General features: G+C 41.9%; 1 protein-coding gene across 2 annotated transcripts in view; it reads left to right on the top strand.

The window, feature by feature from the left end:
• The window catches only part of PDE8B (phosphodiesterase 8B), a 142123-nt gene that overhangs the window by 42308 nt on the left and 77493 nt on the right, over nt 1-22322 (top strand). For both annotated transcript variants that reach the window (XM_077759902.1, XM_077759901.1), the window contains exons 7-9: nt 230-370; nt 1876-1964; nt 4107-4167. In XM_077759902.1, coding sequence (XP_077616028.1) covers nt 230-370; nt 1876-1964; nt 4107-4167 — 291 coding nt within the window. The remainder of the gene's footprint in view (nt 1-229; nt 371-1875; nt 1965-4106; nt 4168-22322) is intronic.

Raw genomic sequence — 22322 nt, 5'->3', positions numbered from 1 at the left:
AGAGAACTAGGGTGCTGGGGTGGTGATCAAATACATTGCTGCTGAGGAGCAAGGCAGCAACTTCAGGTGCCTCATTGGTGAGACGGGGCCCAGTCGGCACCCGCATCAGAGAGTGCTCATCCAGGGAACTTTGTATTTGATATTGCAGCATGTTCCTCTGCGTCCCAGCAAGTACTCCTGGGGGCACACAGCATACCCACACTGACCTTTAACCACGTCCTGTTCACAGTATGTCAACCCAGCTTTTGAAAGGATGATGGGCTACCACAAAGGCGAGCTCCTGGGGAAAGAGCTTGCCGAGCTGCCCAAAAGTGATAAGAACCGGGCAGACCTTCTTGACACCATCAACACGTGCATCAAGAAGGGCAAGGTGGGTGCAACAGATACTGTGCAAACCTCTCCCCACTGCATTTTTATTTCTGTGAGTTTTATGTCATGTCTTTAAGATTGGCTCCTCTGATGACATGCTAATTGAGTGAAAGATCTCTTATGTTTGCAAAATTGGTCAAGTTGGGGGTAAATTTTAGATCCCGAGCGAATCAAGCACTTAAGATGATGTAGCACCTCATCACTTTGTATAAGGAGAGTTTATCCTTTGGGTGATTCTGTCCCCACTCTCTTTGCTGGAGTATCATTGCTGCCTCTGAGCAGAGTTCTGCCCAAAAGGTTGTTGCGTGTTTTGAGTGTGTCCAGTGTTTGGGGGACTAGAAGTACGTATATCAGTATTTCCACGTGGGCCCTGGTCTTGGTCATGTTTCCGTTTTTCTGTTCTCTTCCCTCATTACAGTTGAGTAGAGACATGGAGCTCAGTTCTTCCTGTCATGTCAGTTCGTCCAGCAGCTGAAGGGAGGGCTGTCATTGTGACAGGAATCTTCCCTCAAGGCTTCCCTTCTGTAGGTGGAGTGAGGCTCCAGCAGCTGAAACTCCGTGAAATTTTATTTTAAGCATTCAGAATGCTTTCTCATATTATGTCTTTCATCTTGCTTTCTCTGATGTGAAATAGTGATATGAGCACTGTATTCTTTTAATTGGGGACTGCTTTATAGGAATAAACTACATTTGGGTCATATATGACAGCCAATGCTAATTTTTAAAGAATAGGGGCAGTGAGACTGAAAAGGAATCAGGACATTATCCAGTACTCTAGACAACTTTGCCATGGGAGGTACTGCCACACGTGTGATGGTCTTGTGTGACGGAGGGAGCAGGAAAAACTAAGAGAAAACCGGGTTCTCCCGGACATGGTGGAGGTACCACAGGCTCTTCATCAGCTAGTTCCCTGGGGTCCAGAGACAGTAAGAATGTTCACACTCCCCTTAGCTTCATCCATGGAAACTGCCGGAAGTCAGACTAATCCCAGAGAAATCTTGGTAGGATGCCCCATAGAAAGTAGAAAAATGACAGGTTTCAAGGAGAATTAAGAGACAAGAATTTAGAACCACATTTTGTACTTCAGAATGTGGGCAAATTAGTTAGACTCTCTGAGCCTTGGTTTACTCATTTGTAAACTAAGGATGATAACCTCGAGTTTACAGGTTGTTGTGAAGAGTTTTAGGAAAACCCCATCAGAGTCCCTTGACCTGGTGCCACTACGCCCATAGGGCTGAGAGCGGGAACTCTACCCACTCATCGACCATCCTAGGACCCTGAGGGGCTGTCTTGTTTGGAGGTGGACACATTGGTCTTGGGGTCTTAGTTCAGGGTGACCACGAGGCTTAGGTAATAAGTGTCACAATAGGTGCAACGACAGAGCAATGTTTTGTGGAATGTAAGGAAAGCATGTGGGAACTTTATTGCTCAACTTGACGAGACCCTCTGTAGAAGCAGCCATTAGCCTCGGTGGAAGGATTTTAAGAGCTCTCTTTGTCCATGTAGGAGTGGCAGGGGGTTTACTATGCCAGAAGGAAATCCGGGGACAGCATCCAGCAGCACGTGAAGATCACCCCAGTGATTGGCCAAGGAGGGTGAGAGCAAACTCTTGAACTCTTATAGTTGAAGGGCTCATGTGGGCATTGGGTTTGCATATTAAAATACCAATGTAAGCATTAGACCCACAAATATGGTGGGGTTGGGCTGTATATAGCATATACTGTGGGCAAACCCATGTGGCTAGCAATAGCCGCCAGATGTGGCTTTTCCTCCCCCTCTCTTCTCTTGCTTATGGGCTTTACAAAGCATCTTCCCAGCTGCCCACCTCCGACTTACTACTGTCTGTGGTTCCGTTATCCCCACTACCCTCTGAAGGAGCTATGTTTAGGCTTTCCCCTGTCATAAGAATAACAACAAAACAACAAGGCTCGCTGGTCTCAGCCCTGCCCTGGGAGTCACCCTTCTCTCCTTGAGGCACTGGCTCTATATTGGTTGCCTTCAGGCTGAGTCCGGACCTGTTCTACAAGATAAAGGGAATCCTGGAGGTCACTGTGACCTAGAGAAAGGTGTGTTTGACCCGAATCAGGTGATCGGATACCATTTAATCTCAGATTATCAGAGAGGGTCAATACATAATTTCTTTTCTTTGTCTCAGTTCAATTTTATTAGAGGGTTTACAAAGCCAAACAGGATCCCAGAACAAGTACGTCACTGAGGAGCCTCTAGTAAACTACCTTGCAGGTCAACACTAGCTTTGTACCACAGTTTACAAGGGACACATGCTGTCACGTGATGTTTTGGAGAAAGAGAAGGTAGCAGTTGTCATGCCAGTAACCAGAAGTGGTGAGTCCTGCCTGTGACTCTTAAGACTACCTGAGTACCTTCCAATCTGTTGGGTGGCTAGGAAACAAAACATTCTGCAAAGTCAGCTAAACATCTTAGGTCATTTCCTCTCCAATTTTACTTGTTTGCTAAGTTTTGAAATTGTTAACCCCTTATTTCAGAGACAGCCGTCTTACATTTCCTGACATGTGGCTTCCCTCTCAGTGGTAGGGTGCCGGCAGTCCTGATGAGGGTTATGAGCACAAAGAGAGGCCTCCCACCCCACCCCCACTCCCACCTCCAGCATGGTGGCCTTGGCATGGCCATTTCCACCAACAGTCCATGCTGAGAGGCCATGATGGCTGTCACATTGCTACTCTCATCATCCTTAGACTATCTTCTCAGAAAACTTAAGCTAAGATTCACTCTGTGTGTGTGACCAGAATTCTTAGGTGACCAAGGCTGAGGAGACTCTGTTGCTTGGTAATTTCTGTCAGAATGAGTTTTTCTTATCTCTCCAGTTTTACAGATAAGAGGGAAGTTCTTTTGTCTAGACACAGTGTTATTCCCCCCGCCCCCCACTTGTAAACAGTACACTATCAAAGGAAATTCTTACTAAAAGTAGGGAAATTTTACCTCTTCTTCTTTAGTGAGGCTTATTACAGAATAACCAGTATTTTCTATACTCTCTTCTGGGTCCTCCAGAGAAAACTGCATCAAAGAAAGAGAAACAGGAGGCTCATTCCTATTCGTATAAAATATCACATAGCCCTTTAGAATTCCTGGCTCCCCCCTCTCAGTGGAAAATCTACCTCAGGCTGATTTTTGTGCAGGGCTGAGGCAGCTATAGCCTTTTTCTGGTCTCCCTTGTGGTAATGAGCAAGACCGTAGGCTGATTTGGGATTCTGTCCATAACCTTGAAATAAGAGGATTTTTCTCTGCCTGAAAAATGCCATCATTGTGATGACCATGCTATGAAAGAATATGGAGTATTAATACAAAAAGAGGGACAATGTAATTTTGGTCATTGTCCAAATGAGTCTTTTGCTTTTTATATAAGCTGTAAAATTATTCATGTCAGCGGAATTAAAACCAATTTCTTCTCGAGTAACATTGCATCCTATCACTGAAGATATCTAGGAGACTAGCTGCAGGAGTCCGTTGCAAAATGAAATACCCATTAGGAAAGTGTTTCTGAGCCAACTGTGATTAAAAGGGAAGCCCAGTTTCTGGCGGCATGTGTGGGCTGTGTATGAAAAATGTGTTTTCCGTAGACTAGGTTTGTTTGAAATTTAAATCTGCCCTAGAATGGACCCTGGGGCTTTCTTTAAGAAAATCTGTTGATGTTTTCATCTGCTGATTTGTTGAATCATCTCCTATCTGACTCACTAATAACTGATAATTTATGTTATTAGGAAAATTAGGCATTTTGTCTCCCTCAAGAAGCTGTGTTGTACCACTGACAATAATAAGCAGGTATGGTATTCACTTTCCTTCCTTTGCTTTGTCAGCTTGACCCCACATTGCGTTCTCACCACTGTTCTCGGCTTGTCTTTCTCCATGTCTCACTGTACTTGCCAATTTAGGAGGTTTATGGCACAATTAGGCTCCTTTGACAGACAAATGGTAGAAAATAAAATTTCCTGCAAGCTTATGCTGCTGTGTTTGTAATGCACATCAGTTATGGTTTAGCCTGTGGCTGTGTACCTCAAGACTAATGTATTTCACGAGAGCATAAAATTCTTCTTCCAAACAAAAAATGTATCTATTTTTCTATTTTAAATGAATTAAAAGCATATATGTATTTGAGCATTTCACTCCTACCAATTCATATCAAATACAATCATTCCATGTTAGTAAAAATTAGTACTATTGGTACTGTTTATTTTTACCATTACATCATGCAGGACAATACATTAGAATCTCGTCTTCTGGAATAACACAATTTTAATAAATTGCTATATTTAAAACGTATAAATGGAGTTTTATCATAGAGAGCAACACTGATATTGGTGTTTTCTTTTTTAACTATACTTTGAATATTGGGTTATGTGTATTTTCATTCATGCTTTAAGGTATATTGGTTAAAAAGCACTGGACAAACATAATTACTTGTGATCAATTCTTGAAAACACAAAATGTGGCCTTTGATGTAGACGGAGACTTTAAAAGAAGGGATAATGTCTGTAAAGGATATGAAGGTCTTCGGGGCATGACCCGTTTTAGAGGAGCATGTTGGAGACTTGGGAAGTGTGGGGTCAGGTGGTGGTGGCTGGCCAGGCAAGGAGAGAAGCTTTGGGGTGACAGGACCTGCTGATGCCCGGGCTCCTCCCCACAAAGAGACAGCTCCTGGAGGGGAGTCCAGCCTGTGTGCCGTGAGCCTGTAGAGGGCTTTCAGCTGGTGTCTCAGTCCGTCAAAGATATTCATGTCTTCATGCCTGTTTCTTTCTTTTTTTAAATAATGATTTGATACTCGTATATATTGCAAAATGTTCACCACCATTAAGTCAAGTTAACATGCATCACCACACATAATTACAACATTTTTTTGTGTGATAAAGTCTTCTTTTGAGACCTATTCTTTTAGCAACTTTGAAATCTTTTAGCAACACTTTACATCACAGTGTTGTTAACAGTATTCACCATGCTGTACATTATATCTCCATGACTTATTTAATAAGTGGAAGTTTGTACCACTAACCTCTTTCACCCATTTCACGCATCTCCCCACCCCTCCTCTGGTAGCCAACTTGTTCTCTGTATCTATGTATTCAGTTTTTTGTTTTCTATTCTGCATATAAGTGATATCGTATGGTATTTGTCTTTCTCCATCTGACTTAATTCACTTAGCATACTGTCCTCAGCGTCTATCCATGTTGCTGCAATAGCAAGATTTCCTTCTTTTCTGATGGCTGAATCATATTCCATTGCATCTATATTCTACATTTTCCTTCTCCATTCATCCATCAGTGGACACTTAGATTATTTCTGTGTCTTGGCTATTGGAAACCATGCTGCAGTGAACATGGGGATGCATATATCTTTTTGAGTTAGTGTTTTCGTTTCCTTTGGGTGAATGTCCAGGAGTAAGTTGCTAAACCATATGGTAGTTATATTTTTAATTTTTTTTGAGGAACCCCCATAGTGCTTTATATAGTGACTTTTCTCCACATCTTCACCAACACTTGACATTTCATATCTTTTTGATACTAGCCCTCCTCACAGATGTGAATTAACTCACTGTGTTTTTGATTTGCATTTGCCTGATGAAGAGTGATGTATGTAAGAGCATATGTAAGAGCATGTACCTGTTGGCCATCTTTATGTCTTTTTTGAAAAAAATGTCTATTCAGATCTTTTGCCAATGTTTAACTCAAATTTTTTTTGGCTTTTGAGTTGTATGAGTTCTTTATATATTTTGGATATTATTCCTTCATCTGTGATTTGCAAGTATTTTCTCCCATTTGGTAAGTTGCCTTTTTATTTTGTCAATGGTTTCCTTTGCTGTGCAGAAGCTTTTTGGCGTGATGGTAATCTGAATTATTTATTTTTCTTTTGTTGCATTTGCTTTTGATGTTATATCAAAAAATTCATAGCCAGGACCCATGTCAAGGAGCTTAGCCCCTATGTTTTCTTCTAGGGCTTTTATGGTTTCAGATAATATGTTCAAATATTTCTTCCATTTTGAGTTGATTTTTGTGTGTGGTCTAAGATAGCGGTCCAATGTCATTCTTTTGTATGTGGCTGTCCGGTTTTCCTAGTACCATTTATTGAACAGACTATGTTTTCCCCATTGTATATTGTTGGCTTGTCATAAATTAATTGACCATATATATGTGGTTTTATTTCTGGGCTCTCTCTTCTGTCCCTCTGATACATGTGTGTGGTTTTTTATTTTATGCCAATGCCATACTGTTATGATTACTACAGCTTTGCAATGTAGTTGGAAATCAGGGATCATGATACTTCCAGCTTTGTTCTTTCTCAAGAGCGATTTGGCTATTCTAGCAAAATATTCTAGACTAGTGAAGGGAATCATGCTTTTTCGTAGTATTTAGTTCAACATAAAATGCGTCTAGAATCAGGAAGTATGCATTTACTACCGAGACCTCTGGGAAGGGAGGGGAACTGATTTCCACTGAAAAATAAATTCTCTCAACTGTCAAGTTTACACATTCCAGGAGGAAGTGTGAGGTCTAGGTGAGNCGGGCCAAGTACAGTTCATGGGCAGAATCAAGCATGGCCTTCCCCTACCAGCCAACACTTGTTCCTCCTCCCTCCTCTCTTTCTCAGTCACCTGGACCCCCAGTCTCCTTTTCACCAGTCTTCCCACAACCACGTGTGCCCACATTCTACCCATCCTTCATGGTCCTTCCCAAGGAACAGCAAATGCCATCCCTCTCCTCAAGCCCCCAAGCACCTTCTTTGCTATGTATCACCCCCCACTGTCATCATGGCTGTTGGTGTGCCTGAATGCCCTCTCCTCTCCATTGAGGTCACCAGGCTGTACATGTCCCTGGGGCCTATGCTGCGTGGTGCATGGAGAGCCCTTTGGCTGTTGGTTAGCTTGAATGGAATTGAATGTCTAGGTCCTGGCTTCCTGCCACCTGAAAATCCTTCCTGTTTCCCAGGGAGAGCAGGCAAACCCTTAGTACATGACTTAGGGGCACAGAATCACAGGACCACCTCTTTTCTGATGCTCTAAATAGAAACATCTTTATTGCCGTGAATTAGCTGCTGTTCTGAGAAGAGTGGAAACGCAGAGCTCAGATACCCTGAGCCATTGACGTCACCTAATGGTGCTGCACAGGCCTGGAGAGACACTTAGATTTTCCAATAACAAAGAATTTTTATGTCTCTGGCTGGCCACAGTGTTTTTCCTCTTCATCGGAGGAGGCTGGAGTGAATGGTGATGGGCCTGTGATGGGAAGGGCTCCCCAGAGGTGGGAGCAGCCTGTCTGAAGGCGGTTCTGGCTGTGCTGCTTTCTGGGATGTTAGCCTTGACGTCAAGATCCGCCCGTGGGTTTGCATTTTAACAAAGAATGAAATTGTAAGCCAGGGTGCTCTCTCTTGGTAGTGCTCGTCATCAGCACAAATCCCTTTCCTGTGTGAACCCTGTAGCTTCTTGCCAGGAGGCTGGAAGTGCTCAGTGAGGTTTGTCTGTTGTAAACACCGTCTCCCCTCCCGCCGCACACACTTGCTCCCCGAACACGTACTAAACACCTGTGCTAGTGCCAGCGATGGTCTCTGCCCCAGAAGCTGTGGGGGTTACAGACTGATAAAGGGATACATTTCTAGAGCACCATGCTGGGGAGGTGTGAACCGAGAGGAGGAGAAGCAAAGAACACAGGACCAAAGGGGACTGGCTAGAGTTTTTTTTAGGTGTCGTCTAGGACAACAGGCAATCAACCACACCCCACAGGCCGCATATGGTCTGCTGTGCTTGTAAAGTTCGGTGGGAATACACAGCCACACACTATGTCATGTAGTGGTTCCTTTCACGCTACAGCAGCAGAGAAGTTCCAACAGACCCCTCGTGGCCTACAGAGCCTAAAATATTTACTCCCTGGCACTTGACAGAGAAAGTTTGCCGACCCCATTTCCAGAAGATAATTTTCTTTTCTTTTTCTGGCTCTCCTAGGCCAGGTCCACTCTGCCTGGGATCCCCAAAATGGTCCCCTCCTGCCAACCCTGTGTAGCAGTAAGATGTGAGGACCTGTTCCCTTAAGGCTTTTGTCTTTTCACAAGGTCTAAATCCAAATGCATGACTCAAAGTGGAATTGTGGGGACCTGCTACCATGGTCCAGGAGTCGAGTTCATGTTGGGAAAGGAAACTTCTAGGATCCCAGCTTCACACCAGCTCCTCCTAAGCTGGCCTTGTCAAAGCAGAGGGGCCTCACCACTGGCATCCCTATAGTTCCCACCCCCTTAGGGAGTCCCCCATCCTTGCTTTTTCCTCCCAGCCTTGGCCGTGAGAATATGGAGAGCCCAGCACTCCCAAAAGCCAGCACACCAGCTGCAGGCACAGAGCCCTGGCAAACAGTATGGGAAGCCCGCGGGCAAGAGGGTGGTGGTGTAGTTGGCTGTCTTGTGTCCTTTGGCCTGGATCACCTGGTCACTCTTCTCAGGGATGGGTGATTCACATGTCATGAAGAAGCCTGAGCGAGGCACAGAGGTTGCCTGTCCAGTAGGAGGGAGGTCATGTGTGTGTGTGTGTGTGTGTGTGTGTGAGAGAGAGAGAGAGAGAGAGAGATAGAGAGAGAGAGAGAGAGAAGGAAGTCAGGGAGCACAGACACCCAGTGAACAGCTCCAGAAGATATTCCCTGTTCTAGTAGGTTGTAGCAAGGAAGGTCCGTGATCAGGCTCTGAGGTGGCATGCTGCTTTGTGGTTCATCAAGGTTCTGAGACATAGGCTGAAGGAGAACATAATGAGAGCAGTCTAACCTGCATTTTGCACAGGACTTTCTAGACCTGGTGGTAGGTGGGGAGGGGTGGGAGGGATGTGCCTGATACTGAAATTCTACTGACCACCTCCACATTCTCATTTTTGGGAAGAAAAGTTGTTTCAACAATGAAAAAGGAAGGACATAATCTCTGAATGAAGAATAGTTATTTAACTTGAATAAGTTTGGCTTAGTAAAAACACTTGTTTCTTCCACTGGGGACTGATAGAAGCATTGTCACAGCCTAACATCACTCTGGAGACAGACATTTGGGGTCACTGCTTTTATCTGTGTAACTCGTTTGAGAATAATAGGGCAGAAATTGGGGCTGAATTGTCCAAGTTTGCAGTGATGGATTCTTGCTTTGAGATAAACTTTTTGGGGTCCATTCATATTTTGTTTTATAGTATGCTATTTAATCTTAAAATTATAAAAATTAGGGGAAAAATAGGACTTCATTACAATTATAACACATAGGACTATGCCTAAAACAAGATACAGAGGATATAGAGTCAGAAGGGTGAAAGAACAGGTCTTCACTTTTGGGAAGGCTTCATGTGGGGAAGGAGGGCCTGGGCGCTGAAGGCAAAAACAGTGGAAAATTTTAAGGAATCAGATTAGGCTCAACATAAGAAACAAAGAATAGACTGGGAGACTCCTAGGTAGTGTGTGGGTAGTAAGTTCATCACCAAGGGAGGTAATCAAATAGAAGTATATTGAATACTCAGTAGGAAAAGCTGTCTGGAGAGGTCACTCACTGGGCAGAGGTTAGGCTAGGTCAGTGATTCTCCCAGTGTGGTTTTCTGGAGCAGCAGCAGCCCAGGAATTTGTTTGAATTGCAAAGTCAGACCGCCAGAATCGAAACACCAAGGGTGGGCCTAGGCAGTCTGTTTTAACAAGGCCTCCACATGATTCGGATGGACTCTGAAGTTGTAGTGCTGCTAGACAAGATGAATGGTTGCCAGGCTCTGATACTATGCAGTTGGATCACCGGTTTATGAATAGGGTCTGTTCAGGGTTAAATCTAGTCAGAAAGGATTTTTTCACTCATGGTGGCCATATAGCTCTCCCCTCCTGAATATGGGGACCCTGACATATGCTTCTCAGGACCTTGCATTGCAGGGGACCCCTAGCTCTGCCCCAGCTAGGCCTCCAGCCTGTTCCCTAGACCTGCCTGTCAAGTTTTGATAGGTGGCTAGAGACATGCTCTAAGTGTAAGCCATGTGCCAAATTTCAGAGACTTATATGAAAACGAATGTACATGATCTCATTAAAAGTATAGTCTCATACTGATGACATGCGGAAATCATACTTGCACATATTGTACCTAAAATATTGTTAAAATTAATTTTGCCTGTTTTTACTTTTTCATGTGGCTTCTAGAAAATTTAAAATTCCACATGTGGTTTGCATGTGTCTCACACCATATTTCTGTCAGGCAGCTGGTCTCACCATTCTCTCCCCTGTCCATGGTGAACCTCTCTTCCTCTCTTCCTATTCACAGGTGATGGGGGCTGATGAGCTGAGCACACAGCCTGGTTTCTGCCAGTGAGCCAGCAGCAGATGGCCTCCCAGGAGATGAGGCTAAGACCCATTCTCCAGGCCCCTAGCAGTGCTCCCCTCTTATGGGAGGATGATCTGGGCACTGAAGCAGGCCTTTAGGGAACCCTTGTTTGGGGGAGTTGTGGGAGCGTCATTCATTAGTTCTTAAACTGCAGCAAAAAGCTCTCACTCTTAAAGCTCTTGGGTGGACAGTAGGAGCCCCTGGTGCCTTGTCCTCTGACAGCTTCCTGCCACCCCCTGCCCTAAGGTCCATCCCCATTCCCCAGCCTAGGTTGGCTTGCGCTTGGGTCTATCTTTGCCCTTCTCTGTCCCTAGGCCTCCACCCTCCCCACATTTGCCAATTTCTGTTCCCCTTAGTCCTTTCCTTCCTGGTAGGTGGCTGGGCTAATGCCCCTTTCCATGATTTTTGGACTTCTCCTGTACGGCGTGGCAGAACAGCATCCTTAACACTAAGACAGTCCTATAGCTCAGGCACTCTCTGTACAACTGAGAGAAGAAGTGGCTGGTGCAGGCAAAAGGGTCTGCTTTGCTCATTGATGATAAAAATGTTTGAATTTGTCCTAAGTGCCCAGTATTTGAGATCTGTCTCATGTTTTTAATGGCATTGACTGTGTGCAGCTTCCTTGATCTTCAGGACTCAACCCAGCTTTTTCTCCCTCCAAGAAAACTTCCAGAACCTGCCAGCCATGTCTCCCCTGCGCCTACTGTGAGGTGGTGGTTTTGCTTCTCTTCTGCATCACCCACTGGGCTCTTAATCTTATCCTGCTTTTGATCATTTCTCACCTTGGGACCCCAACCCCACTGTGTGTGCCCAGGAGACATCAGGAAGTTATTTTGAAAACTCAGGTTCACTCCCTAACGCAGCAACCTTTGAAAGGCATAGGAAATTAAAGATGAAGCTTTTATCTAGTCCCAACTTAAGTATTATGTGTTGAGTATTGGTCTGTATGCAGCTAATACACCTCACATGCTATTACGTATTTTCCATGTTCTCCTAAGAAGTTGGAGAAGAGGGAAGCTACAGTTGAAAACATGACCTCATTCATCCCTGGAAGTGGCTGCTCACATTTAGAAATGTTTTTTATGTAATCACTATATTAGCATGATGTTGAGTTTATACCCATGTACTTGATTCACAGTAGGTGCTCCAAACACTTGCTAATGTATTTGATAAAGCCACTAAGTAAACGCAATTTTTCCATTTAGCTTTAGTACATATTTACATGAAGCTATTTTTTTTTTTTTAAAAGTCCTCCAGTGCTGCAAAACCACATTTTCCCCCCCTGAGAACTATACTTGAACTGCTAAACCCTGAGCACGCACGAGTGGAGTACCTGCTGCGTGTCTGAGGGTGCAGACAAGTAGGAGATCATGGCAGGAAACAAGGGGCAGGGACCCTGAGAATGGAGCGGAGGGACTGCGTGCATGGGAAAGTCCCGGGTCAGAGGAGTAGAGAGACACAGCTTCATGGCTAGCATTGGTGGTGGCCTCTGTACCCATCATGACAAGCTTTAGGAAGTGCCCCTAGGGTCTGAAGCTGAGAGGCAGGCACCGTGCTGACCACATGGAGGGTGAACCGGGAACATTCTGACCATGTGGACCAATACTGAGCGTGGTGGCAGAGCAAGAAGACACAGGTGCCTTCAGCCTATTGGAGCGCTTGGCCCTGTGTGTTCAGCCAGACCACAGTCCTATCTGCCCTGCCTGCTGATGGCGTGGGTTCCTTTGTACTGAACCGGCCTCATTCTGTCCTCTCTGCTATAGCAGGAGGTGTTTAGCTCCCATTTTGGGGACAGCTAGGAGTGGAGGATAGGAGAAACAGAGGGAAGGGACCTAAAAATCTGAGGTGGTGATCAAGTTGGCCTCCAGTGGGAAGTTGTCCGAGCCCTCTCAGTAGCGAAGCCCAGCCCAGCTCCAATGGGGAGCCCTCAGCATGAAGAAAACCCACTTGGACTTGAGAAAAGTAAGATAGGTTTGGTAATGAGCAGTCAAGAGGCATAGACACATTTAAGACAACTGGAATTTAAAGAGGAGATACTATGTTTGATTTGGGGAGAAGGGATTTTTTTTCCTCCAAAATTTAACTGAAATTCTAAAGGCTGTACTTTTATTGGATTTGTCATTCAGGCTATTGCAAGATTCTGCTCACTGTGCAGATTTAGACTAATTGAGCCGAACAGACTTCCACATAATCTTAGATCTGATTGTTGAAAGGTTTACTTATTTTGAATTTTTAATGCAATTTATGGATATTACCACTATCTGGAAATTTGTTGTTTGCCGAAGCAACAGTTAGTGGCTGGCTCCCCAGGCGGAATTCATTTACTTCACATTGAGAACTTTTCAGCTGGGGGCATGCTTGGCCTTAGCCAAGCATTCTTTCATCCATTCAGTGAGCATCAGTTGCCCCCGGGCACTTTGGCCCAGTAGAAGTCACAAGGGCCGATCAGACTGAGGTAATAGGTTTCTCCCACATCCACTCCTGCTGAATCCTTGGGGGGCTAAAGGGACTCCCCTCCATCCATCAGTCACCCTCACTCTAAACCTGGGAACCACCTCTGGCACACTTGCTTTCTTATATCCCCCACATCCTAGAAGACATTTAGTTTGAAGATACGGTTTCCTCACAGTTCTTGAGTCTGGGCCCTTCTCTCCACCCCACTGCATTTTATCCCACTGTGACTTGTGGTTGTCCTGCTGTGGCCTCCCATCTGCTGTCTGCTTCCATGAAGAGATAGTGGCAACTAGCAACAGCTCATACAGCCCCAGGAGAGCAGATGGTTAAATTTGCTGGAACTTTGTGAGTCAGTTGTTAAACCACCCATTATGAAAAATAGAAACTTTAGAAACATGGAATTCAGGGTCACCTGGGTGGCTCAATCGGTTAAGCGTCTGACTTTGGCTCAGGTCATGATCTCAGGGTTCGTGGGTTCAAGCCCTGCATCGGGCTCTGTGCTGACAGCTAGCTCAGAGCCTGGAGCCTGTCTTCGGATTCTGTGTCTTCCTCTTTCTCTGACCCTCCCCTGCTGACACTGTCTCTCTTTCTCAGAAATAAATAAAAGCATTAAAAAGATAAAAAAATAAACATGCAATTCAGTCTTTAAAAACTAATAAGTACTCAAAATCTATTACTTCTGCAGTGTGTTACTCCATTATACTACTACCTGAGCTCTTGAGGTCATTTATGTTGGTCTTATCTGTGTGGTAGAAACACCATGTGAAGCTGAGCTGCCACATTCAGCGACATCATGTTGGTAGCTTTAAACAGCCACACTGGGAGTCTGTTTAGACCAGAGAAATCACCAAACACTACAAAGTAGGACTTTTTGAAATTTTTAGACAAAACCTATTTAGCTTATTATTTAAGTGGTCTTTTAAAAATTTTTTTAAATGTTTATTTTTGAGAGAGAGACAGAGTGTAAGTGGGTAAGGTGCAGAGAGTGAGGGAGACACAGAATCCAAAGCAGGAATCCAAAGCAGGCTCCGGGCTCTGAGCTGTCAGCACAGAGCCTGGCATGGGGCTCAGTCTCACGAACTATGAGATCATTACCTGAGCTGAAGTCAGATGCTCGTCTGACTGAGTCACCCATCTGCCCCAAACCAGAAGTTTTTAATTCATATTTGTGGCTTAATCTAGATTACAATATATCTGTATTGGCTCAGTTTTTTTTTTTTTCATTGAGATAGAATTGACATATGACATTGTTATAGTTTTAGGTGTACAGCATAATGATTTGATACATGCATATATTGCAAAATGATCTCCACAAAAAATGTAGTTAACATCCATTTCCACACAGTTACAAACATTTTTTCATATGAGAACATTTAAATCCACGCCCTTAGTAACTTTCATATACCCAATAGAGTAGTGTTAATTATAGACAATATGCCATACATTATATCCCTAGGAATTACTTATATTATAATTGGAACTTTCTGTCTTTTGACCACCTTCACCCAGTTCACCTACCCCCTGCAGCCACAATCACTGGTCTGGTCTGTTCTCTGTATTTTTTAGCTCAGGGTTGGTTTTCTTGTTTGTTTGTTTGGTTTGGTTTGGTTTGTTTTCTTGGTTTTTTTTGTTTCTAGATTCCACATATGGGTGAGTTAATATTAATAGTCTTTTTCTTTCTCAGTCTAGCTTATTTCATGTGGCATAGTGTCTCGAGGTCCATCCATATTGTTGCAAATGGCAAAATTTCCTTCTTTTTTTACAGCTAATATTCAATTGTATATACATTTCACATTTTCTTTATCCATTTATCAGTTGATGGACACATAGTTTGTTTCCAGGTCTTGGCTATTGGAAAGAATGCTACAGTGAACAAGGAGCACAATTATCTTGGCAGAGAGTGACTTCACTTCCTTCTAATAAGAACCCAGAAGTAGAATTGTGGATAGACCAACTTACATTTCCAATAGCATAAAAGTGTTCCCTTTTCTCCAGATCCTCTCAAACACCTGTTATTTCTTTTAAGTAGTAACAGTAACGGATGTGAGTTCATGTCTCATGGTGGTTTTGATTTGAATTTCTCTGATGAATAGTGATGTAGAGCATCTTTCCATGTACCTGTTGGCCATCTGTGTGTCATCTTTAGGGAGATGTCTCTTCAGCTCCTCTGTCCCTTTTAAAATCCAGTTGCTTGTTATTGAGTTGGATGAGTTTGTTGAATATTTTTAGATGTTAACCCTTTATCAGATATGTGACTCGGAAATACTTGGTAGTTTGCCTTTTCACTTTGATGATGGTTTCTGTTGCTGTGGAGAAACTTTAGTTTCCTGTAGTGCCAATTTTTTGTTTTTCTTCTGCTTTTGCTTTTGGTGTCACATCTGAAACATCATCACCAAGATGGATGGTAAGTTGCTGATCCTTCAGGTTTTCTCCTAGGAGTTTTATGGTTTCAGGTCTCATATTTAAGTCTTTAATCCATTTTTAGTGGATTTTTGTGCCTGGTGTAAAACGGTGGTCCAGTTTCATTCTTTTGCATATAGCTGTCCACTTTTCCAGCTGTCCGTGTATTGAAGAGACTGTCCTTTCTCCATTGTATATTCTTGTCATTCCTTTGTCATGCATTAATGGACCGTATAATTGTGGGAGTGTTTTGGGGGTCCCTAATTCTCCTCATCTGTGTGTGTATTGTAATGCCAATACCATACTGTTTTGAATACTATAGCTTTGTAATACAGTTTGAAATCAGGGAGCATGATGACTCCAACTTTCTTCTATCTCAAGGTTGCTTTGGCTGTTTGGGGTCATTTGTGCTTCCATATGAATTTTAGGATTGTTTTGTTCTGCGAAATCATCTTTGGAATTTTGAAGGGATAGGATTGAATGTCTAGATTGCTTTGGGTGGTTATTGGCATTGTAATGGTATTACTTTTTCCAATCCATAAGCTTGATAAATCTTTCCAGTTAATTGTATATTTCTCAATTTGTTTCATTAGTGTCTTATTTCTTACAGTTTTCAGACTATAGGTCTTCCACCTCCTTGGTTAAATTTTTTTTTTCAGTGCAAGTTGAACTGGGCCTTGGGGCCCAGGCAGGAGGCCACCCTGCAGGCAAAGGAAGAGCTGGTGGAGGGGTTGTATTTAAACTTCTTCTTGTGGCATAGGTATTTGGTATGGCCACACTTTTAACAGGGGTGAAGGTGAGCATAACACTTGCAGGAGATCATCTTGTCTTAGTCGTATTTCAGGGCCAGCTGGTGTAGGGACGGCTCAATGATGCCACCCCCCAGGTGAAGCACCAAGTGCAGGGTGGACTCATTTCTGGATATTGTAGTCTAAGAGACTCTGGCCATCCTCTGCTTATTTGCCTGCAAAAATCAGACCCTGCTGATCAGGCAGAATGCCCTTCCTCTCTTGGATTTTGGCTTTGACATTCTCAACAGTGTCTCTGGGCTCAACTTCCAGGGTGATGGTCTTGCCCATCAGTGTCTGCACAAAGATCTGCATCTCTGTGTTTGCCACAAAGCCACTGCCACCAAACTGCTTGGCCACCTCATTGAAGAGAAAAGGCCTCCTTGGCTAAATTTATTCGTAGATATTTTATTCTTTTTGATGCAATTGTAAATGGAATCATTTTCTTAATGCTGTATCTCTTTCTGATAGTTTGTCATTAGCATATAGAAACACAACTGGTTTTTGTATATTGTTTTTGAAATCCTGCAAACTCACTGCATTTTTCAGTGTTAAGGTTTTTTTTTTTTTGTAAGATCTTCAGGTTTTCCATATAAGGATCATGTTATCTGCAAATAGTGACAGTTTTACTTCTTCCTTTTCATTTTGGGTATCTTTTTCTTGCCTAATTGCTGCACCTAGAACCAACTTCCAGTACTATGTTGAATAAAAGTGATGAGAGTGTACATCCTTATCTTGTTCCCAATCATACAGAGAAAGTTCAGTTTTCAATGTTGAGTATGATATGTCTTTGTCATATATAGCTTTTATTTTATGAAAGTACATTTCCTCTATACCCATTTTGTTAAGAGTCTTTTTCCTCCCATGGTGAAAATATTTATAATTAGCTAGACTCAGTGTAGGTGCTCTCAGTTTTGTTGGCAAAATCAAAAGTATCATAGCCTGGAGCCAGTTGAACATAGTGCCTTTTTCTCTCCATCAGGACCAAAAAGGTATTGTCCTGGGGCGTGTGGGTGGCTCAGTTGGTTTAAGTATCTGACTCTGGGTTTTGGCTCAGGTCATGATCTCACAGTTCATGGGTTCAAGCTCCCCTGTTCGGCTCTGTGCTGACAGTGTGGAAGCTTGGGATTCTCTCTACCCTTCTCTCTACCCTTTCCCCACTCATTCTCTCTCTTGCTCTCTGTCTCTCTCTTTCTCTCTCTCAAATAAACTTAAAAAAAAAAATGGGTTGACCTTGGCCATGTCAGTGTCCTAGAGCTTCTTCACACTTTGTTTAGGTGCTAGTTGGCCCTGAAATTCACAGTGAATACTAGTATATTGTCTTTTGCCTTCTTGAAGGCTGACTTGGTGGTTAGGGGGAACTTGATGGCATAATAGTCAAGCTTGTTTCTCCAAGAGCTCCTCTTTTGATTATTTTTGAGATACCTTCATTGCTGCTCTGTCTTGGGCTGCTGGAAGGTCAGTGACCGGTGGATCTTAGTGTATGTGTGTGTGTGTGGGGGGGGAAGTGTGGGGGTGTGTGTGGCTACAGGATGCCTTCCACCACTACTTTCTTGGCTTCAAAGCCTTTGCTTTGGTGTCAGCTTTGGGAAGAACAGAAGTTTCCTTTTTAGCTTTCGGTGCCCTGTTTGTGAAAAACTGTTGAGAATTTTTATCATGAATGGATGCTTAATTTTGTCAAACACTTCATCCATCAAGATGATCCTATGGTGTTTATCTGTCATTTTTGTTAATGTGGTGCATGACAGTAATATGCACATGTTGAACCATCCTTGCATCCTAGGAATAAATCCAACTCACTCATGGTGTATGATCCTTTTAATATGCTGTTGAATTTGGTTTGCTAATAATTTGTTGAAGATTTTTACATCTTTATTCATCAAGGATATTGGCCTATAGTTTTCTTTTCTTGTGGTGTCTTTATCTGGCTTTGGTATCAGGGTAGTGCTGCTTTTTAAAATGAGTTTGGGAATGTTTTCTCTTTTTCAGATTTTTGGAAAACTTTGAGAAGAACTAACATAATTCTTCTTTAAATGTTTGCTAGAATTAACCAGTGAAGCCATCTGGTCCTGCTTGCCTGCNCTCTCTCTCTCTCTCTCTCTCTCTCTCTCTCTCTCTCTCTCTCTCTCTCTCTCTTCCTTCTGCCCTCCCTCCCTCCCCTCCTTTCATTCCTTGTCTTTCCTTCCCTCCCTTCCCTTCCTTTCTTTCTTTTTCTTTCTTTCTTCTCCATCTTCTGTGGGCACAGTTTGTGGTGTACTGAAACAACTACAATAGTAACATCACAGATCACCATAACAAATGTCATCCTATAGAAAACACTTGGAGTATTGTGAGAATTACCTAAATGTGACACAGAGACATAAAGCAAGAAAACGCTGTTGGAAAAATGATGCCGATAGACTTGCTCATTGCTGAGTTGCCATAGACATTCCATTTGTGAAAAACACATTACATGTGAAGCACGATAAAGTGGAGTGTAATAAAATGAGGTAGGCCTATAAGTACTGTCATACAATTTAGGGCCTTTTGTGTATGGCTTCTTTAACTTAGCATAATGTTTTCAAGATTTATTCATGTTGTAGCATATATCAGTATATCATTCCTTTTTAAATTGCTAAATAAATTCACTGTATGTATATACCATATTTTATTTTTCATTTATTTTTTTAAAATACAATTTATTGTCAAGTTAGCTAACATATAGAGTATATTTCAGTTACTGATTCAATCTTCTTGCTAGAAATAGATCTGTTCAGATTTCCTACTTCTTCATGATACAGTCTTTGTAGGTTGGATAATTCTAGGAATTTACCCATTTCTTCTAGGTTGTCCAATTTTTTCATATATAATTATTCATAGGAGTCTCTTTGAACGTTTGTATTTCTGTTGTATTCATTGTTTTCTCTATTATTTTTTATTTATTTTTTCTCTTTATTTTTGAGTTTATTAATTTGAGTCCTCTCTCTTATTGGTGAGACTTGCCTATTTTGTTCATGTTTTCAAAAAACTCACAGTTAGTTTCATTCATCTCTTCTTTTGTCTGGTTGCTTTCTATTTGATTATGTCTGCTCTGATCTTAATTTCCTTCCATCTAACAATTTTAGACATAGTTTGCTTTTCTTTATCTAGTTCCTTGAGGTATTAAGTTAGGTTGCTTATTTGAGATTTTTCTTGCTTCTTAATGTAGATATTTATCTCTATGAACTTCCCTTTTAGATGTGCTTATGCTGAATGTCAACTAAGTTTTACTAAGTTGTGTTTAATTTGTCTCAAGGTATTTTTTAACTCCTCTCTCTCATTTTTTTACTTTGACCCATTGGTTGTTCGGGAGAATGTTGGTTAATTTCCACATAACTGTGAATTTTCAAGTTGCTTTTGTAATTAACTTTTAGTTTCATAATTGAGATACTTGATATGGTTTAAGTTTTCTTCAAATGAGTAAGACTTGTTTTGTGGCCTAATGATCTCTTGTTGAGAATGTTCTCTTTGTGCTTGAGGAGATTGTGTCTTCTTCTTTTGGATGGAATATTCTATAAATGTCTGTTGAGTCCCTCTGGTCTAACATGTTTCTTTACTGACTTTCTGTCTGGATGATCTATTCTTTGATGTAAGTGGGGTATTAAAGTCTCCTACTGTTATTATATTGCTGTTTCTCCCTTTTCATCAGTTAATATTTGCTTTATATGTTAGGTGTTCCTATATTGAGTGTATAAATATTTACAAATGTTATATCTTCTTGTTGGATTGACCCCTCTATTATTATATAATGACTTTCTTTGTCTCTTATTATAGTGTTTATCATAAATTCTGTTTTGTCTGATCTAAGTATGGCTACCTCAGCTTTCTTTTGGTTTCCAGTTTGCATAGAATGTCCTTTTCTGTACCTTCACTTTCAATGTGTGTGTGTGTCCTTAAAGCCAGTGAGTCTTGGGCACCTGGGTGGCTCAGTTGGTTAAGTGTACAACTTCAGCTCAGGTCATGATCTCCTGGTTCATGAATTCAAGCTCCATGTCAGGTTCTGTGCTGGAACCTGCTTTGGATTCAGCATCTCCCTCTCTTTCTGCCCCTCCCCCACTTGGGCTCTGTCTGTTTTGCTCTCAAAAATAAACAAACATAAATTTTTTTCTTTTAAAAAGCCACTGAGTCTTGTAAGCAGCATATAGTTGGACCTTGTTTGTTTATCCATTCAGCCACTCTGTGTCTTTTGATTGGAGAATTTAGTCCTTTGATGTTTAATTATTAATAGGTATGGACATACTGTCATATTAACAACTTAATATTGAAACCTCTACATTTTTACTCCTTCCTCCTCCTCATTTTGTTTTGGATGTCATGCTTTGCATCTTTTTGTCTTATGTATCCATTAACAAATGACTGTAGTTACAGTTATTTTTACTAGTTTTGTTCTTCAACGTTTATACTAGCTTTATAAGTCATTAACCCACCATCTTAACAACATGATTATTTTGTATTTTACCATATATTTACCTTTAACAGAGATTTACACTTTCATATGTTTTTCCTTTATTAATTGGTTTCCTTCTCTTTAATCTTAAGTCCTTTTAACACCTCTTGTAAGGCTGGTCTAGTGGTGACGAACTCCTTCAGCTTTTACTCTTGTTTGCTGCTTTTTTCTTTACTTCTGAAGGACAGAAGTACCCCTTGCCTGTTGGAGGATTCTTGATTGATAGTCTTTTTTCCCCCTGTCAGCACTTTAAATATATTATGCCATTTCTTCCTGGTCTGCAAAATTTCTGTTGGAAAATTAGTTGATAATCTAATGGGGGTTCCCTTGAACACAACAAGTTGCTCTTCTCTTGCTGCTTTTAATATTTTATCCTTTTCTTTAACTTGTCACGATTTAATAATGTGTCTTCGTGTGAGTCTCTTCAGCTTCATCTTGTTTAGAACTCTCTGGACTTCCTGGATCAGGATATCTATTTCCTTCTGTACGTTAGTGAAGTTTTCAGGTATCATTTCTTTGAATAAATTCTTGGCCCCTTTCCTTCTTTTCCTCCTGGTATCCCTGTATTGCAAATATTGATCCTCTTGATGTCTGAGTCCCTTAAACTATCATCACCCTTTCTCATTCTTTTTTTTTTTTTTTCCTGCTCTGAGTAGATGAATTCCACTGCTCTGTCTTCAAGTTCCCTGATCCTTCTTCCACTTCATCTAGTCTGCTCTTGAACCCCTCTATTGAATTTTTCAATTTAGTTATGATATTCTTCAGCTTTATGCTTTCTGTTTGGTGCTTTTTTATATTTTCTTTCTCTTTGTTGAAATTCTCACTGTTTTCCTGCATTGTTATCCTGACCTCAGTGAGCATATTTTTGACCATTACTTTGAACTCTGTCAGGTACATCACTTCTTTTTAAATAAAATTTTTTTCTGAAGTTTTGGGACTTTTATTGGGAACAAATTCCTTTATTTCTTCATCTTCCTTGACTCTGTGTTGGTTTCTGTAAGTTAGATAAAACAGCCACCTCTCTCTCTTGATAGAGTGGTCTCATGTAGGAGCTGAAACTTAACCATTCTGTGCTGCCCTAGTTCTTGTTTGTCTCTTATACCTTTGTGATTGTCCAAACAACTTACTTTGTTCTCACTGGTTTCAGTAGTTGAGGGTGTGCCAAAATCTGTGATTGTCCCAAAGACAAGGATTTTGGTCAGAAGGAAGATGCAAGCTGATTGGAAGACTTGACTCTCAGGCAGCAACTTTTAAAGTATGCAGATGTTCCTTTTACAGTCTAAGACTAGGAGATGGGCATTTTCTTCTGCTGCTTCTGCACCTGGGGTATGGGTGGGAGAGGCAGCCTGTTAAGAGTTATCTCTCTGTTTGTTACAGTCTTACAGGATCAGCAAAAATAAATCCCAGGAGCCATCAGACCTAGGTGATCAAGGGGTGTCCCTTGGGTGACAGCTACAAAAACCAAGGTGCCATATATGTGCCATTTCTGGATGATACCAGTAATGTGGGGCAGGATG

This window comes from Crocuta crocuta, unplaced genomic scaffold, assembly GCF_008692635.1.
Source record: "Crocuta crocuta isolate KB4526 unplaced genomic scaffold, BGI_CrCroc_1.0 scaffold162, whole genome shotgun sequence".
Classification (NCBI taxonomy): domain Eukaryota; kingdom Metazoa; phylum Chordata; class Mammalia; order Carnivora; family Hyaenidae; genus Crocuta; species Crocuta crocuta.
The sequence above is the reverse complement of the archived record's forward strand: the minus strand, read 5'-3'. Positions and strand labels throughout refer to the sequence as shown.